This window comes from Girardinichthys multiradiatus, chromosome 20 (genome assembly GCF_021462225.1).
Source record: "Girardinichthys multiradiatus isolate DD_20200921_A chromosome 20, DD_fGirMul_XY1, whole genome shotgun sequence".
Classification (NCBI taxonomy): Eukaryota; Metazoa; Chordata; class Actinopteri; order Cyprinodontiformes; family Goodeidae; genus Girardinichthys; species Girardinichthys multiradiatus.
In genome coordinates this window covers 27,676,021-27,696,188 of record NC_061812.1, presented here as the reverse complement: position 1 = coordinate 27,696,188, position 20,168 = coordinate 27,676,021, and the positions used below count along the sequence as shown (strand labels likewise).

General features: G+C 40.1%; 2 protein-coding genes across 2 annotated transcripts; one reads left to right on the top strand and one right to left on the bottom strand.

The window, feature by feature from the left end:
* The first annotated feature begins 1,262 nt into the window (after positions 1-1,262).
* Positions 1,263-16,252, top strand: usp4 (ubiquitin specific peptidase 4 (proto-oncogene)). The gene is made up of 22 exons (XM_047346498.1): positions 1,263-1,582; positions 2,609-2,736; positions 2,847-2,977; positions 3,074-3,200; positions 3,293-3,438; positions 5,548-5,609; positions 5,747-5,893; positions 7,125-7,242; positions 7,358-7,531; positions 7,631-7,789; positions 8,064-8,288; positions 9,861-9,944; positions 10,025-10,119; positions 10,199-10,381; positions 10,525-10,751; positions 10,867-11,064; positions 11,161-11,231; positions 11,321-11,436; positions 11,516-11,665; positions 13,849-13,952; positions 14,204-14,292; positions 14,420-16,252. The coding sequence occupies exons 1-22, from the start codon at positions 1,431-1,433 to the stop codon at positions 14,540-14,542; spliced, it is 3,009 nt and encodes a 1,002-aa protein (XP_047202454.1). The 5' UTR covers positions 1,263-1,430; the 3' UTR covers positions 14,543-16,252.
* A 1,396-nt stretch (positions 16,253-17,648) lies between these two features.
* Positions 17,649-19,131, bottom strand: gpx1b (glutathione peroxidase 1b). Its single transcript, XM_047346499.1, has 2 exons — positions 18,864-19,131; positions 17,649-18,325 (listed from the first exon to the last, which is right to left on the bottom strand). The coding sequence occupies exons 1-2, from the start codon at positions 19,077-19,079 to the stop codon at positions 17,975-17,977; spliced, it is 567 nt and encodes a 188-aa protein (XP_047202455.1). The 5' UTR covers positions 19,080-19,131; the 3' UTR covers positions 17,649-17,974.
* Between the last annotated feature and the right edge of the window lie 1,037 nt (positions 19,132-20,168).

Sequence of the window (20,168 nt, the reverse complement as noted above, 5' to 3'; positions counted from 1 at the left end):
TCTGCTTTGGGAAAGCTGAGCATCTCGTGTTGGCTTTTTGCAGAGGATGTTGTTCTGTTGCTGTCCTTCTGCCATAACCTTTAGTGTGTGCTGGATGAGTTTGAAGCAGAGTTTGAAGCGTCAAAGAAGAGAGCCAGCTTCTCTAAATCTGATGTCATGGTTTTCAATTGGAGAATAGCTGAACTGCTCTTGAGAGGGTTGGGGGTCAGTCTCTGCCTCAAGCGAGGCATGTGGTCTTGTTAATGAGTGCTGGTAGGATGGAGCTGTAGATTGATAAACTGGGACCTTAGCAGATTTTTGCTTGCTGGTCCGGTCTGTTGTAGTGAAGAAAGAGTTGAGTCATAAAGTGGAGTTCCAAATTTACCAGTCTGTTCTGATCCCAGTCAATGGCCATGAATGACAGAAAAAACAAGATCCTGAAACAAAGTGACTGAAATGCACTTTCTCTGTAGGGTGGGTAGACTCAGCCTTAGAGACAAGGTAAGGAACTTCTTCATTAATGGGGAACTCATAAAGAGTTTTTCAGGGCAAGCTTTGAATTTAAGCAAGACAAAACGTTAACATTCACTGCATCTGTTACAAGATATTTGTGGATACAAACATCTGCCACCCTTGCAAAACTAGAAAATGTTTGGCACAAAACTAACAGAAAGGAGTTTCATGTCATTTAAAGCCAGTTATTAAAAAAAGATTGGTTGCTATTTACACTCACTTTATTTGGTAGAACTTGCTAGTACTGGGCCAGATCTCTTTTGATGGATTCTTTTAGCTGTGGTTTTTGAAATTGGCCCGATGGGCAGTTGCACAGGGCAGCATTAGAAAGGGGAGGCACACAAACACCATATATAACAATAATTTATGTATTTGTCAGTTGTGCTCTATACACGTTTTCTAATGCTTTTTTTATGCATGTGCAGTCAGTGGGTAGTTGGTGCCACCATATATGTTTAACGGACGCTTAATGCTCTCTGCTCACATTAGGGAAATTGTGCTCAAGCAGGGCACTGTTAATGTAAGAACCGGCTCTGGATACTGTCCACTGCGGACCAGTAACACCCTACAAGAGCTCTGACTCAGTCCTTTCGCCCTCTTACGCAAATCCTTCAGCTTGCCCATTTTTTCAGGTTCAAACCAGGAGAGAAAATCCTCATCTGCCTTACATATACAACTTACTAACCAGTTCAATAGGATACATATACCCGAGCTATACCTGTCGGCTCTCATAATGTCATGACTGTACTCTTCAGTGTTTATGGTGGTTTTCCACATGTCAAAGTCTGCTTGATCATTCAGCACAGATGCACCTACATACCACCAGGGATACTGTTATTTCTCGCTCCGTCTATGGATCGTAGAGGAAGAACGTTAAGCGAGACGCTCGTTCATGTGCGCCAGCCTCAGCGCATTCACGACACCGGTACATTGGCTGCATGATGGCTGAGGGAGGCGGACCCGAGTCGAGCAGCGCGGCAGAGTCCGACTCAGAGCCGGTAGCCGCACAAATGCCTACCCCGTCAATAGAAAACCAAAAACAGTCTATAGGAACACTGTTGAAAACAACGTTAAAAAAGGGCAACGAATGGTAAGGACCTGCAACATCCAAACGTTGTTTCTCTTAGTCAGGGCTAGCTAGCATGAAACAGGAAGTGCTAACATGCTAAAGCTAACAAGCAGCGATGAAAGGCTAAAACTGAAAGCTGTTGCGCTAACGGCAAGCTAATGACACACAGAGTAGCATGCTAATCGCTAATCATCCGACTGTTTTGTTAAGACACCTGTATGCGATCACAAAAATTGGTTTATAACTAATCAGATTTTTACCCGAACAACTTAATGTAGTGAGATATAACCTTAACGTCTATTTCATGATAATTTGGAAAAAGCCAACTGTTGGGATAGCTAGCAGGGCCCTTATTTATCTGATAGGTTCTTCCAGTCAAACCGGCTGTATGACAAGAAATTATATTTTTTATTCCTCGTTCTTTAGCAGTACAGTTCAAGATCTTAAAAAACAGCTATCCCTGGCAGATGCAGGCCTGGTCATATTTAGGACAAATTCCCCCCAGTAAATATTTGAATGGGAAATAGTCAGTAGAGCAGTTATTTACTTTGCAGTTGTTTAGATAATGTCCTGGAACTAGGGAAACGTCTGTTTTTATTACAGCCCCTGTTAACTACGCATTTATGGTGTTCAAATGTTGGAAGAGTTCCCTATAAAATTACAAGTATTTTTTTTAAGTGAATATCTATCTTGGGTGCTCTGCCTTCTTTTCATAGTTTGGCAAGACCTAGTATGAATTAAAGAGCAAAGAGCCTTAATTCTCTGTTATAGAAGCTACTATTGCTGAATGAATGCTTAACACTTTTCCAATTCAAGCCTGTTAATTAAAGAAGATGGTTTAGACGAGATTAAGTTGAAACTAGCTTGCTCTGCAAATGCCAAGGCAGTTTGGTGTTGTGTGAAGGCATAAGGCTTTGTGCAGTGCTTCTTATTAACATCCACCTTGTCATTTCTTAGTCTTTTCTGTTTGGAGTTTACAAATTTCAAAAAAACCCAGATTCTCTTCTGACTGGTTATTCCTTACCTTTTTAACCAATGTTATTTTAGGTATCTTATAGACAGTCGGTGGTTCAAACAGTGGAAGAAGTATGTTGGATTTGACAGCTGGGATATGTACAATGTTGGAGAACGTAGCCTCTATCCAGGACCAATTGATAACTCTGGGCTGTTCTCAGGTAAAACTGAATAATTCTTTATGGTCACATTGTTCATATTCTCAAAGTAGAAATTATGACAAAGATGTTCCTCGGTGTCATCCTTAAATACTTTTATTTTTATGTTCAAGACCAGGAGACTCAGACCCTGAAAGAGCACCTTATAGATGAGCTTGACTATGTCCTCGTACCCACTGACGCATGGAATAAGCTTGTTAGCTGGTATAGTTGCCTTGACGGCCAGAGACCCATTGTCCGAAAGGTACAACTCTTAATTTCTTTTTCATTCCATGTCATGAGGATTGATGGCAAGCAATTAACTATGCTTTCCTATAATCTTGTATTTTTGTTTCTCTAGGTGGTTGAACATGGCATGTTTGTGAAGCACTGTAAGGTGGAAGTCTATCTGCTTGAGCTCAACTTGTGTGAGAATGACAACTTGGAAAATGTAGTCACACGCCATTTCAGTAAAGCTGATACCATAGGTAAGAAGTATGTCATGAATTTATGTGTAAACCAGAGGCAGATTAGATTTCTGTCTGTACTTATTTACAGGATGTAATACTTTTGTTCCCAGACACTATAGAGAAAGAGATGAGGACATTGTTCAACATCCCTTCAGAGAAGGAGACCCGACTCTGGAACAAATACATGAGCAACACCTATGAGCAGCTGAACAAGCCAGACAGCACAGTACAGGATGCCGGTCTCTTTCAGGGACAGGTAGTTTAGACTTCTGTTTTTTTACCACAGAACAACCAAACGTATTTCTCACTCTCTGTAACTGCGTAGTTCATTCAAAACAGGAACATCACAGCCTAATGCAGAGCTGCACATTAGACCCACAGTAACATGTTTATCGTAGGAGTACATAATGTAGTTTTTGTTTTTATTAATAAAGAAGAATTGGATTATGGTCTAAAATGCATCATATGTTTACAGATTGACCCATGGGACTATTTTGGGATTGTTCTGTACAATATTACAAATGTTGCTTCACCTTATGTATGAATGTGACACTTATTGGTGGGTAGAGAAGCATTTCTCAACATAAAAAGCTAGTATACAGGTGCCCCTCAATAATTTAAAGAAATGAATCCCAACTTTATATGAATTAATTACACACAGAGTGATGAACCAAGATGTCGGGTGATTATTTCTTTTAATTTTGATGATTGGGGCATGCTTCTAATGAAATTTCTCATAAAACGTGACCATTGTGTAGAAAATGAAATTTTAATTCAAACAATTTGGTCAACAGTATATACACTCAGTACTTGGTTGGGACTCCTTTTGCATGAATTACTGCATCCTTTCAATGTGACCTGAGGGCAATCAGTGTGTGGCTCTGCTGAGGTGTTAAGGAAGCCCAAGCTCCTTTTAACATTGTCCTTCAGCTAGATCATCTATGGGGTTTTAGTCAGGTCATTTTGTTGGCCAGTCCAGCACAGTAATACCATGATTTGGAAAGCAGGTATTGGTACTTTTTGGACTGTGTGCAGGTGCCACGTCCTGCCAGGAAAATAAAATCAGCATCTCCATTGCTGTCAGCAGAGGGAAGCTTGAAGTGCTCCAAAATTGACTGGTAGACGGCCACTCTGACTTTAGACCTAATAAAACACAGTGGACCAACACCAGCTGATGACATGGCTCCCCAGATCATCTGTGATTGTGTAAACCTCATACTGGACAAACAACACGGGTTGTGCACCTCTCCACTCTTCCTTCAGAGTCTAGGATTTTAATTACCTAATTTAGAGCAAAGTTTACTCTCATCTGAACAGATACTTTGGACCACTGAGCAGCAGTCAGGTTCTTTTTCTCTTTTGCCATTGATAAAATGCATCTGACACTGTCTCTGGTTCAGGAGTGTCTTAACACCAGGATGGCGACAGTTGTAGCCCTTGTCCTGAATACCTCTCTGTGTCTGGTGGCTCTTGAAACACTGACTCCAGTCGCAATCCATGGTTTGTGAAACTCCCCCAAACTCTTAAATAGGCGTTGCTTCATAATCCCCTCAAGCCTGCAGCTAAGCCACACTTATTCTGGTTGGTTGTGCACCTTTGTGTACCACACTTTATCCTTACACTCAACTTTCCATTAATATGCTTGGATTAGCGCTACATAAAATTAGGAAAACATATAATTGCAGTACTATTGCAGAATATTGCGTTGACGATGTCTGTTATTATATTGTGATGACTTGTGATTCAACGTATTGCAGCTCTAGCTTGGATGCGACACTGTGGCTTGCTCTCCTTGTGGAGGAAGTTGATAGGTCTGCTGAATTACTGTCAAGTCAGCAGTCTTCCCTCATAATGGTGTTGGCCATGGTTAGAACATAACATTTCTGCAGTGTAATAATGTAATATTCATGTACTATTCAACTTTCCTGAGAAACAAAATTTCAGACTTTCATTACCTATAAGCTGTTAATCATAGAATGTAACAGAAATAAATGCTTTAAATGTATTGCGGTTTGAAATCTAGTAATTTTTTGGAATTGGTTTCTGAAATAAATGGGGTTTTCAGTGATATTCTAATTTATGGAAATGTCCCTGTAAAAGTGGCTGATGGTTAACTAATGTAATTGACATAGTCACAGTCAAAATCTAAAATCAAAACATGATGAAATCTGTACCATAAGTATAGATTAAAATGGTAATTTTCTACATAATGCACTCTAAATCATTTGATAAAGCCACATGCACCTCCATAAAGACTTTGCAGCAGCTGACGTCTTTACTGTTAACATTGAATCTAAGACATAAAATCTATGAATTAGAAATAACTGGTGCAAGCTGGGTTTTTATTCTGGTTGTTTTTTCACAGGTGCTTGTGATTGAACGCAAGAATGAGGACGGCACGTGGCCCAGGCAAGCTTCGCATCCCAAGTAAGCAAACCTCTTCTTTAAGTATAAAATTGTCTAGGATTTTTTTCTGTTTCTCTTATAATTATTATTCTTGTATATTAAAAGTTTAAGGTTACTGGTTGTATTTGCTTTCTAAAACGTGCAGCTTCTCTCTCCAGGTCAAGTGCAACTCCATCTAGGAATTTTACTACATCTCCAAAACTTTCCTCAAATTCATCAGTTGGTGTATCCCCAACAGTAACCAATGGCGACAGCAGCAGTAGCCCTGGATATGCTCTTAATAACAGCACTTCCTCAAGCAACAGGCAGGAAATCATTTCTTGTATATTTCTGTTATTTTCTTCTTTTACGTGTATTTATGTGCTTCAGATACATAGCGTGTGTTGACCAAAGCGGTCCATATCTATGCCTACAACAAAACATTCATTTTACAGGAGAGCAAACTGGGCTCCTTTGAACCCAGAGGACTACCACTGGAATTAAATAAAACTGCAGACACGACAAACAACGATTGAGTCAGAAAACATCTTTGCATTAGTAAAAAAAAGTGTTTCCTGTTGTCTCGAGTGGTGGGTTGACTCTTGAAGTAGCCGTAGTATTTATAATCCGCTTAACTGCTTTCCAGGGGGAATGCATTATTGCTTTCCTAGAGTGTGCTGCAAAAACACATTTTGTTTAAGTCAAACTTTTATATTTCAAGTGTTTATTTCTGTTAATGTTGAAGATTATAGGTCACAGCTAATGAAAACCCAAAATGTACTTCTCATCCAATTTAAAAAAATCAATTTCTAATATAAACATGTTACATTATGGTCACGAGGAACATGGACAACAGTCTGGCAGACAGTCCTGTGTACTTTACATGTCCCAGGGTGTCAACACAGTCTGGAAAATTATGAAATTTGCTTTTAACCTTGTCCTGGGTTAAAGGAATGACTCAACGTTGATTAATATTTAATTTGTTTTTGTGCTGTCCCCAATCACAGCTTGTGATTTGTTAAACTCAGATTGTTTTTGTTCGCAGTTTCACTAAATTTTGGGTTTTACATTTAACCTATGGCTATTAAGGTGGGTTTAGGAGCAAAGAATTAAACAGCTTTTTAAACAGAATAAATGGAGCACAGAACACCAACTATACTTGAATATAAAATCTGTATTTGCCAATTGTTTAAGATCTTAAATTGAGTTGATATAAATTAGACCAAATGCAAAAAAAAGAGTGAAATCTGCCTTTACCACATTACAGAGTCAAAAACTAACTCAGTTTTGTGTTGTTTCATGATTTGTGAAACATACTGATAATGAAACCCAACTAAGTAAATGTTTTATATTCTAAAGTCCACACCCGTAAAAAATACATTCTAACTCAGCTCTCATATCAGCCGTGTCTCCATTTCACACCCAAATTATTTCTTTCTACTTTCACACATGACACCAAAGTGCAGTAAAGCTCATTAGGCCGGGCTTTGAGAGGCGATCTGGGAAATACGTGTATGTTTTAGTGTCCTAGCAGTAACAAATCGCTTTGCTCCACAGATTTGGGGGATACAATTCATATAGCTCCTCCTACAACTACAGAGATTCACAATCACAGCCTGGCCTCTGTGGTCTCAGTAATCTGGGCAATACATGCTTCATGAACTCTGCTCTCCAGGTAAAAAAAAACAAACCATATGAAAAATCTTTTCAGAATTACATCTCACGAAATGAGAGTTGTTGTTTTTGACATTCTGTTTACCTAACCTACGTTCTTATTCCTCTTCCTCCAGTGCCTGAGCAACGTGTCTCCACTCACAGAGTACTTCCTCACAGACCAGTATGAAGCAGAGATTAACCGAGAGAACCCTCTGGGAATGAGGGGTGAGATCGCCGAGGCTTACGCAGATCTGGTGAAGCAGATGTGGATGAGCCGTAGCAGTTATGTGGCTCCGCGTACCTTCAAAGTGAGTTGCTTCAGACAAATCCGAGAACAGTTAACTTAACATGAAAACTGTCAAAGGAAAGCCAGATTTAAGGAGTAATGTGTGGCTGTTGATGTCCAGACCCAGGTGGGACGCTTTGCTCCACAGTTTTCAGGCTACCAGCAGCAGGACTCTCAGGAGTTGTTGGCCTTCCTGCTCGACGGACTCCATGAAGATCTGAACCGTGTCAAGAAGAAGCCATACCTGGCCCTAAGGGATGCAGAGGGTCGTCCAGATGATGTAGGCAGCATGCATTTAAACAGCTTCAAAGCAGTGTCGAGTACTACAGACAAAAATGTCTGTCAGAAATAGTGTAGAAATACGTCAGGCAACAGCTGAAAGAACCCGTTGGCTTTCTGAGGATTGCCTTTGTCAATTTGGAAGCTTTTCATTTCGTTTTTTTTACAGCTCAAAAGAAAAATTTGTTCTTTACGATACAAGATTTTAGCTATTGCTATGGTGGATGGCTGGGTAAATGCGATAAAAGCTTTCATTAAAGTTTGTTTGATTACAGATTGTTGCCAAGGAAGCCTGGACAAACCACCGCTTGCGCAATGACTCCATCATAGTTGACATTTTCCACGGCCTCTTTAAATCCACATTAGTGTGCCCGGAGTGTTCCAAAGTTTCTGTGACCTTTGACCCTTTCTGCTACCTCACGCTGCCTCTCCCTATGAAGAAAGATCGGACCATGGAGGTCTTTTTGGTTCGATCAGACCCTCAATCGAAACCCACTCAGGTAAAATAGATTAGAACCTAAACTGCTCAGGACCTTTGATTCGTTCTTTGGGTTTCAATCTTAAAAGCAGCACTTTTACTACTTGTTACTGAGCCTCACAAAAATATTCACTCTCTATTAGCTCTCTATTAGTGTATGGGATGTATTTGATAGACCAGCTCGAAGTAGTGCATAACTGTGAAGTTAACGGGAAATGATACATGGGCTTAAAATTGTTATTCTTAAGGAACCAGTATTGGAAAACATGAGTCCAAACTGCAGAAGTAACATTCCCACCCATACTGCCAGTTTTTGGGGTTTACAGACTTCATCGCTGTCACTTCAAACCAGAATTCACCATAACTTTTTTTTTTCTATGATTCTGCCATAAATTGCCCATCCTCAGCATGAGTTTGTATTCAACCCCTTTTACTTTGAAACCCTTGAAGAAAATGTGATGCAAACAATTGCCTTCAGAAGTCTCCTAATCAGTAAATGAAGGACAGATATTCTGTGAAGGCTTCAGACGCACAAACATTTCCCCCAACACACACAAAACAATACGACCATGAACCAGCATGTTTGGTTCGGAAATTTATTGATGGTCCTTGAGCGAACCACCATCTGCAGGAGGAGGGAGCAGGCAGTTACCAGCTGCCAGTAATCAAGACTGCCGTCATCAGATCAAATGGGAGGAAACCGCTGAATTTGCAGAGCACGAATGTCCAATATCCAACCTAAAACTTACTTCACCGCGGTTACAAGTCTGCAGTTTTGGACTTCAAAGCCCTTGTCTTCGTTATCGCCATGGATGAAACAAAAACATCCTCATAAAGGCCTAAATAGTAACTACTATTTAGACCATCTTTGGAGCTTCACCAGTCCAGACAGCAGCATCTCTCCTCTCTGCCCCCCCACAGATTACTTTAATGTAACAATGTCACAGAGTATCGTTAATGGCACCACAGCACACTACAGTGACCACTGGAGGCGGGGCTTCAGAAAGCAGTGGGTCAGTGGAAACACAACAGGTACCGTGCCGAGGGAAGTCGAGCCGCTTAAATAGAGCAAGAGGAAAATTGGCAAATGGGACCTCCTGGTTACCTTCCAGCAGCACAACAATCCAAATCCTGAAGCCACAGCTACTTTGGGATGGTTTTTTTAATTTAAACAAAGACATCCAGTGGAGAAACTGTGGCAAGAGGTCAAAATAGATGTTCACAGTTACTCTACGTTCAATCTGACTGAGCCTGAGCAAGAGGAAGAGGCAAGTAAAAATTCAGTCTCGATGAGCAAAGCTGGTAGAGATATGTCCTAAAAGACCTGCTGTAATTACCTGTAATTTTAGTAAAACGTGGTTCCAAAACTTATTCTCTGTAGAAGAAATGCACACTACACTTTTAGGAGTTTAATTTGTAAATAATAGTTTGAAACTCATGTATCCTTTTCCGTATACTTCACAGTAACTGCATGAAACCTCTGCAAAATACACTGAAGTTTGAAGTTGTTACATGAAGGAAATGTTAAATGCTGAAGGGGTTTGGATACTTCTACAAGGCACTATTGACTAAACTGGTTTTCCTTGTTCTGTAGTACCGGGTGGTGGTCCCCAAATTGGGAACAGTGACAGACCTTTGCAGCACCTTGTCCAGACTCTGTGGAATTCCTCCTGAAAAGGTCCAATTTCTTCCCATTGTTAATCACTTGAATTAGTTTTTGGTTGTTATTTACAACCCACGACCCTCTTGTCCTTGTAGATGGTGGTAGCAGATGTTTACAATCACAGGTTCCATAAAATTTACAGACGGGACGATGCCCTCAACCAAATAATGGAGAAAGATGACATTTTTGTGTAAGTCTCGTTGATGGAAAAATGACCCCAGACATTTGTTGGTTACGTCTGAACTTTAACCCAGCGCGTATCTTTGCAGATATGAGGTCCAGGAGGAGGACAGCGAAAGGATGAACTTGCCTGTATATTTCAGGGAACGCCACTCCAAACACGCTGTGAGCTCCTCCAGCACCTTGTTGTTTGGCCAACCTTTACTCATCTCCGTGCCCAGGCATAACCTGTTAGCTGACGTTCTTTATGACAAGATCCTGGAAAGGATTGGGTAAGAATTAACTGGATAATTATATATAAATCTAAATGCCAGCACAGGTCACAGTTCCTGAGACACTTATTAATTTCTCTGCATTTTTATTTAAAAAATGAAGCTTCACATTCTTAAATGTCTGTCCGTGTTCTGTGTGGCAGACGCTATGTAAAACAACAGCACAGTCCTAATAGCGAAAGCAGAGCATCAGCCTCCGCCACTTTATCCAGCTGCAGCCAGGCTCCTGAATGTTCTACTTCATCCACCCTCAATGCCAGCCTGGGTGGCTGTTGCAGCCCCCAGTCAGACGGGGCCTCTTGCAGTGCCAGCTCCAGTAATGGTAGCAACCACTCGGGGACCTGCAATGAAGCTAATGGGGTGTACGATGGTAATTAGCTGATTATAAACTACTGTGCTCCTGCTGAGGAAAGTGTAATTAAAGGAGTATGTTTAGGGAAAAATGGATTTTCATAATGAATGGAAGTTTTCTTTTTATTGTTTAGGTGAAGAGGAGGCTATGGATCACCAGGTCAGTCCTGAGCCAGAGAATGGACAGTCTGAAGAAGAGGAGGAGAGCTCAGACTTGGAAAACGGCTCCAAAGGAGATACAGCAAAGCTCTTCACTTTCAGCATAGTCAACTCTTATGGAACAGTCAACATCAGCCCGCTGCCTTGTGATGGAAATGTCCTTAAACTTAACCGTCAGTACTTATATATTTAAATTGATTTGGAATAAATTATGATTTTTAAGACTGCTTTGTGCCAACTCAGCATTTCCCAACTGTTTTCCTCTGCAGCACATTCTACTGTGGCGATCGACTGGGACACGGAGTCAAAGAAACTGTTCTACGATGAGCAGGAAGCAGAGGTCAGGGGACTGATTATTTTTTTTTCCCTCAGGTAAACATTGACACCACATGCAAACCTCATTCATTTTTATGCAAATGTTTGTTGTAGGCATATGAGAAGCACGAGAGCATGCTGCAACTTCAAAAAAAGAAAACAACTGTGGCTCTGAAGGAATGCATTGAGCTTTTTACTACAATGGAGACCCTGGGAGAGCATGATCCTTGGTAAGGGGTCTTTTTTGTTTTAACACACTGTGAAAGCCAGATTTTATTCTCTAAATAATTTTTATTTTTTTAAATGCAGGTATTGTCCGACATGTAAAAAACATCAACAGGCAACAAAAAAGTTCGACTTATGGTCTCTGCCTCGCATTCTGGTCGTCCACCTGAAGCGTTTCTCCTACAACCGATGCTGGAGGGACAAACTTGACACATTGGTGGACTTTCCCATCAGGTATGATGGTCAAAAGACTTCTGCAATTAATATAAATATAATCATTTAAAATAGTTTAATTTAGGGGCGCACCAATTGATTCATGTAAAACCGATCTTTTCCACCGATCTTATCTACCTCCACAAAAGTCTGGAAAATCAACCACTGTCCCCTTTTATCTGCCGTGACAGATGCGCCCACCAGGTCACGTCTACACATCCAGGTGTGTCATGACCTTATGAAACCTGACAGTGTCGGTTATAAAGAAATTGGTATCGGCCAAAATCAGAATCGGCAGGTCAGGCTTTTGAAAGATCGGTGATCTGCCAGGAAAACTGCAATCGGTGCACTTCTTGTTTAATTATAAATGTAATCAATGACCACCTCTGTCTCTAACACTGCAAGGCAAACAGATTCAGCATATTGGTTTTTTTTAAGCTGCACAGAACACTTTACAAAAATGGATATAATCAATGACTTATTCTGCCAGTAAACCAAAACAATGTCTCCTTCAGTTAAAGGCTTTGTTATTATAATTGCTCTCATTTGTTCCACCTTACATTATTTTTTTTTATACTGAAGGTTTGAGTTTCTGCTGTTTCTTGTGCTAAATTAGTCAGCCTTTCAGTGCCTTGCAAAAGGATCTTTGCTCCTTGACCTTTTTCATATTTTGTCACATTAAGACAAAAACTGCAGTTTATTTCATTTATTTGTTTTTTGTGACAGACCAACACAATGAAGGGCATAATTGTGAAGTGGAAGCAAAACAATACATGGTTTATTTTTTTTGTTGTACAAATTAAAATCGGTGTGGCAGCTTCCATGAATCAATACATTTAGAACCACCTTTTACTGCACTTACAGTTTTGGATATGCACGATTTCAAGACTTCCAGCAGATTTTCAATAGATTTTAGGTCTGGACCTTGACTTGTTCATTCTAACACATGAATATGATTAGATCTAAATTATTCTATTGCAGCTCTGGCTGTGTTTTTAAGGTTGGAACATGAAGCTCTGCCCCAGTCTCAAGTCTTTTGCAGCCTCCAACAGGTTTTATCCAAGATGGTCCTGTTTTTAGCAATCCGTCTTCGCATCAGGTTTGACCAGCTTCATTGTTCCCGCTTAAGACATTTTCCCCTACAGCACGAGGCTGCCGTCATCATGTTCTTTTGGCTTTCTTTTACAAATGGCTTTCTTCTTGCCACCCATCCAAAAGGCTACTTCACCCATTTTTCCCACCTGAGTTGTGAGTCTCTGCAGCTCCTCCGCTTACCAGAGGCCTCACAAATGCGTCTGTGATTAGTTCTCTCCTTCTGTTTGGGTTGATGTTCATGTCTTGGTAGATTTGCAGTTAGTCCATAGTCTGGGATATAGTTCTGCTTTAAAAATCTCAACCACAATATCCCTGACCTGTCTGTCATGTTTCTTGGTCTTCATGATGCCGTTGGTTCACTAATGTTCTCTAACAAACCTCTGAGGCCTTTATAGAACAGCTGGATTTATACTGAAATTAAATTAAGCTCAGGTGAACTAGATTTACCTATTAGGTACCTTCTGAAGGTGTTTCCAATGGATTTAATTGAGGGGTATCAGAGTAAAACCACTCCACACTTTTCAAGTCTTTATTAGTAAAACAAATATTAAAAACCATGTATCATTTCCTTCCCCCTCATAATTGTATACCTATATTTATGTGGTTGTACCCTGACATGTGGAAAAACTGCAGTGTTTAGGCATTATACATTTAAGAAATAATCCTTTTTATAGGATCAGTATAAAGTTTATGTATCATTAATAATAAAAATATGAGCTTTGTAAATTGGCTGTATGTGAATCGTAATGCTGTAACTCCTGCAATACTTGAGTGTGTAATCTGAAAAGCACTGAAGTTAATCTGATATGAGAATGAGGAAATACTGATTGTGTTCAGAAGTGAACCGACTTCTTGTCTTGGAGACCTTTGATCAGAACAATTAAACTTTTGTTCTTTATTACCCATTTGGTTTTATTACTTGTGAAACTTATGAGCCTTTTTCCATGTGTTTAGGGGTAGTAGATTTGTTTGTGTGTTTGTAAAATAGAGAAGTTGCTTCGAGGGTAACTGCCAGGGTTGGGTTAAGGAGGAATTATGCAATTTAAAAAGCATTTTTGTTTTCTTGACTTAAATCAAACTACTCCTTTTACTCCTCTACTTGTTTTCAGGGATCTAAACATGTCGGAGTTTGTTTGTGACCCGAAAGCCGGCCCTTACGTCTACGACCTCATTGCTGTTTCAAACCACTATGGAGGAATGGGAGGCGGTCACTGTAAGCCAGTTTATTCTACCTACTACTTTTAATCCACACATTGTTAAAATAAAGCATTGTTGTAAGAATTTATAATTCAGTTCCTACCGATTCATGCGAGTATCAAGTTAAAGTATCAAATAGCTCTATGTACAGCGGTGTAAGTTCAGTTTTTCTGCATTTTCTCAGACGAGGGTGATTAGATCCTTCTTTTCTGGCTAAGTTAACAGCCTAAAAAGTGGTTTGTTAACACTTTCTGTCCTCTGAGATAGACACGGCTTATGGCAAGAATAAAATGGATCGAAAGTGGTATTACTTTGACGACAGCAGTGTCTCGTCTGCCTCAGAAGATCAGATTGTGGTGAGTTTAACTCTTTAATTATTGTTTTATTTACTATAAGAATGACTCCTTTCCCTTCTTGGCTTTCTGTCTGCGGTGTCAGGTGTCCTTGATGTAGTGTAACTCTAACCCTGTCATCTTGTTGCAGACTAAAGCAGCCTACGTGCTCTTCTATCAGCGCAGAGAAGAGGAAACCCCCTCAAAGCCCGACCCATCGGCCTCGCTGGGAGGAGCTTCAGAGGCAGCCGATGATCACATGGACACAAACTGAGGAGGCCTGACTAATAAACACACACTGAAAACACAAGGCGAATAGACACTTGGATATGCGCACACAGTGCTTCTTTAGTGGTAGAGGACTTCACAGACTTATTGACACCTGCTTCCTCGCGTTTATTTGATGTCCGTCTCATCTATTTTCGTCTTCAACCAACGACCTTGTCAGAAGAGTGAACCGAGAGACTTCCTTCCTGCAGCAGGTGATTGTAGCGTACTAGTCTGGGACTTAAGAGGAACACACATAAATACAGAAGCTCTCACCGGATAAGCAGAATGTTAGAAGTGCCCGCAAATCCTTCTGTCGCCCATGTAAACATTGAGAATTATTTAAAAGAAAGAAAGCCAAATGCTCATATTGTTTCAACCAAAGTGATTCTAGGTATTTATGAAGAGATGATGCAGAAGTTAGCAGGGTACTGGCTTTGTGCCTAAATTCATTGTTGAAATTCTCACCGTGTTGATGTAAATTTAAGTTTTACAGTGTGATGTGTGCACCGAATAATACACGCCACCTTTATGAGAATATTTGCTGCGTCCTAATTGGTGGATTCATGGGTGCACGGCTGCAACAGCAAAGCTGAGGCAGCTCTGTGATGCATCAAGGTTTTTGACATTGGACTTGACAAGTTGGATCTAGTTGGCCTTGATTTTTCCTTTTTTTTTTTTTTATAAAGCACAGCTTGAACTTTGCTTTCTCTTGGGCCTGTTATGAGAAGATTGCTACCCTTCTACAAGTTTTGTTTTTTTATAATCTAAATGAAATAAGCGGCCTTTTTATTCCTGCAAACCTGACAAAAAGGAGGCACTTTGAAATCTTTACACATATGTAATCTACCTGCTCCTGGTGTGTTTAGTCAGAAAGGTGTGGTGTGGCCCATAGCGTTGAGGCTTATTGTCTTTCATGAACTTTCTAAATCACTTTGTCTTTTTAAGGGTCATTTGATTGCTGTTGGATCAGACCAGCTCATCTCGCAATAGCTCGTCCTCATTAGTCACGTACGTTCATGCAGCTCCGTACTGAAATGCCTGTTCTTTGATATTTCAAAGCACACTGAGTGAAAGAAATAAACTGGTATAAAAGTGGTGTTTTTATTCATGGAACATGGAAATAAATCTGTGCATGTAACGCAAAACCTGAGCGAGGCAGCAAACTTACTGAATATTGGTATTTGAATCTGAAAACGCTGCTCAGCTGTTTTATCTGGTGTTATGGGGCGGCCAAAAGTGATCCAGTAGATTGAAAAGTTTAAAGTGTCTTAAAAAAGATCAAGATCGAGGAGGGTAGAATACATTCTCTTGTGCTCAACATGAAAAAGGTCGTTCAGTACTTTTTACACGGTGTTGCTGTGAGGAAGAAGTTCTGCACTCTTTTTGCATAATAGCATGTGTATGTGATGGGCCTTTCTAAAGCCCTGTTTGCTGGTTGGTTCTGACATAGTTACACCTTTCAGAGATGACTGCCTGTCTGGAAAAGAATAAAAGATGTATTTGACTAGGAGAAGCTTTCTATCTGTAATCATATAGTCACTGTTGAGAAGACGATTCTGCAAACGCAGACATTTTCTGACAACAAAAACAACTCGAGATGTAAAAACAAAATCATTATTTTACGTAGGTGTATAAATTCTTGTCTGCATATTTATCCAAGTTGTTTTTAAATAAGAAGTATTTGAACTATAACAATAAAGACTGGAAGCCTCAAGTTTTTTGTGTTTGGACTAATCTCATGCATAAGCAACCCACTGGTTCACTGCTATGAATTGATTTTGGTACGTTTTAGTGCCTTGCAAAACTATTCATGGACCATTTTATATTACAACAACAAACGTCAGTGCACACTAGTGGGTTTTATGTCATGAACCAAGAAAAGGTTTGGCATAGGAGAAATTACAGGCATTTCAAATAAAAATCTGAAAAGTGTGGCGTGCATGTGTTCAGCCTCATTTAAATATGATGCCCTAAATAAAATTCATTGTAACCAGTTCCTTTCAGGCATCCCTTAACTAAATTAAATCCCAAGTAAAAAACTGATACTGCAAAGCACCGTTCATGAGTACGTCATGTATGCAAACCTGCTAAACTGACAGTACATGCAAGGAGAGCATTAATCAGATATGCAGCCAAGAGGCCTGTGGTAACTCTGGAGAAGCTGCAGAGATCCATAACTCATGTGGAAGGCTTGACAGCGCCATTATTTGCACCTTTTTGAACCTTCTAGCCCATCTGCGTGTGGTAGAAAAAATAACTGCAAATCACCCTGAAAACACCACCCTCACACTGATGCGTTTGTATCAACATCAGTCTGTGGAGATGAGGATGGGTTAGAGTTTAGAGCGAGATGATTAAAGATAAATAGAGGGCAACATAGGAAGAAAACCTGGTAATAGGGTGCAAAAGACTTCAGACTGGTGAGAAGGTTCTATCAGCAGGGCGACAATGGAATGGTTTAGATCAAGGCATACTCATGTTGGAAGGGCCCAGTCAAAGTCCAGACCTAAATCCAATTGAGAATATCCAGCAAGACTTAAAAAGGTGCTGTTTACAAATGCTCTCCCTCTAATTTGACTGAGCGTAAACTGTTTTGTCTCTGAATATGCAAATGGGGTCTGAAACGTTCTCCAAAAGAGATGCCACACTTTTCAGATGTTTGGTTGTAAAAGAAAGAAAAAAAAAAGCAGAAAACCATGTATCATTTACCTTCAACTTAAGCAAGGCACTGTAAGTCTCTGTAACAGTACTTTTATTCAAAAACATCTTAAATCTAAATCTATAGCAGAAAGGTGCTTTACTCTGATCAACAGCTTGAACTTGAAACTCCATTAAAGCATTGACTTATGTGCAAACACTTGTGGCTGGGCATGAAACATCTTCCTTGTGTTGCAAAATAACATCTAGTTTCAAGTGATGCAACTTTAATTACTAACCACCCCTGCTGTCTGGCTGCAGACAAATGTTTTTCACTTTGCTTGCCTCTCTACCCTGCTTTATTAGTGAAAGAGTATTCAAATGGTAAAATGAAGTTAACTGGAGCTTAATAAATAACTGTTTCGATGGCATGGAGCTTCTAAGGGTCTGGCAAACGATTTAAACAGACAAAGTTTGGAAAAAAGTATTTATTGGTCCTCGTTGTACGTTACACCACAGCTGTGCTTGACATGCAGCTGATGCAGCTGTAAAAGTTGCACCTTTTACATTTGATCCGACAGCCCCCTTACACCTGGTTTCAGAGGATGTCTTCATGAAGTAAAAACGAACAACACAGCCATCAGACACAGGGCAGCACAGGTGATGCCAAAGGAAAAACCATCTAGAGAAACCATGGAGGGAATACGAAAAGCCCAGTGATGTCTGCCCTGATGAATTACAAGTTGCACACCCTGGCTTAGTGCTGGAGATAATGGGGCAAGCGTGAGCTGTAGGGTGTTTAGTTTGCCTGGCTGAGGAGCTTCTTGATGTCTCCCTCGATGTCGCTGGTGAGGAATCTCCTGCTGTAACGCTTAAAAGGCTCTCCGTCTGGGCCAATTAGGAACTTCTCAAAGTTCCAGGCCACGTCGTTCCTGCTCACCGGGCTCCAGATGATCAGCTTGGGATCATTCATCAGGGATGAAGGCTCGTCGCTGGGGAAGGGGAGCTTTTCTTTCAGGAACACAAACAGGGGATGGGCATCCTTCCCATTGATGTCCACCTTCTCCAGGAGCTTAAACTGGGGCTCAAAGCCGTTTCCAGGACGGACATACTTCAGGGAGAGCAGGATTTCTTCATTCTTGCAGTTCTCCTGCGGGTTGATCATTAACATTGATATGAGTTAGCTCTCTCACTCATGTTTGCTCTTATCTAGACCAGGAAGAACAAAGAAAAGAAAAACTTTCTTTTCTGGAAAATCTTTAAGGACTATCTGAGGCTTCCCAGAAACCACTTATTAAACTGTGACAACGGTCACTATCTGGTTTACTGCATTTAAAGTACCTTATATCACATTTTAAAATAGAATATGATGAACATGGTTTTTGTTGTTGGGTGTGACTAACGAAACCTAAATTTCCTCTTTTCTAAAAAAAAAAAAAAAAAAAACCTCAAAACTCAAACTACTCACAAGCTAACATGGAAACATTTTAACCAAATAACCTCAAACGTGATCATAACAATGGCTCATCTCGTCCATTTAAATAGATCTTTTGGAGGCTGCAGCTTTTTCATGATCAACTGCAAATTTAGGGAAATAAAAAAAAAATAAAACTGGAAACTAATTGTACAAACTAGCACATACTCCCCGTGTAGTAAACAAATAGCATAGTAAAGGTGAACCTCCTCACCTGGTGGCCGAACTGGTTGCAGGGTACTCCCAGGATAACGAGCCCCTTGCCGGCGTACCGCTCTTGGAGTTCGTTCATCTGGGTGTAATCCCTGACAGTCGTGCCTCAAAGAGACGCGACATTCTCGATGAGGACGACTTTTCCCTGAAGAGAGGAGAAATTAAATATTTCTCCTGTTAACAGTCTGGCGGTTAGGCTGTAAAACGTCGACGCCATGACTCAGATATTCCTCTATGCTTCTCCGACCTCTGAGCTCTTCCGTCCGCTCCCCGAGTCTTAAAGGGTCAAAGAGTTTGTTATCGCTAGTCGAGATAGTTACCCGTCTATAATTTCGGCAGGCGTACATTTCCTTTATGCAGTCAAGATAGTTCACCGCTAGCAACTGTCGGCAAATTAAGGATGTCACTTTCCGAATTGAGAAGAAAAAAACTAATGGGATTTGCTAAATGTGTCCGTCTTGTACACAGATTTCTGATTTTCCCAGTTCTCAGTCAGAAAAACAACAAAGACTGGGAAAGTCAGATCTCGCCGAGTTTTGTATCCTGCGCAGTATGGCTGCTGCGTAGTGAAAGTTGGTGATAAAAACTGTTTATTAGCATTTCTGACGTGTTGTACCTCATTAAGCTAAAGGCTCACCTTGTCCTGTGAAATGTTCCTTTAGAATGTGAACGAATGAAATGGAGTAAAATGTTTTATCTGGTTGTATTGCTAACAATAGTTTGCACCAAATCAAACAGGTTATATATACATTCACACACAACCACCCACACACACACACACACACACATATATATATATATATATTGCAAATGGTTGGAGTCATCTTCTCTGTTAAAGATTTCAGAGAAAGATGGAAGGCCCCTTTCACATAAACAAGAGAAGTAGTATTAAAATTAAATCCTCCGTAAAAAGCACATATTTATTTATTCCCCGAGACCAATAAAGGGGTAAAAGCTGGAGGAAATCTAATGGTGAAATGTTTTTAGAGCCAATAAATAAATACAAAAAAGATCACTTTGTGATGACCCAGTTGTACTTAAAACCATTATAGAGGGAATAATTGTGGAAAAAAAAAAAAATTGTCGTTGTTTTTGGTCCTTATTGTTCTACTTGTATTATTTCAAATTTATTTATTATGACATTTATTTTTCTTTTATCCTTACATTTTGGACCGGCTCACTATACAACTGGAGTGATTAAAAAATAGTTTAAAGAGGAAATGATTACAGGGTCGAAATAAATGTAAAGAGGAGCTAAAAAATATTAGCGTCAGTTTATCAGGGGTCGCTTGTTTATCACTCCAAC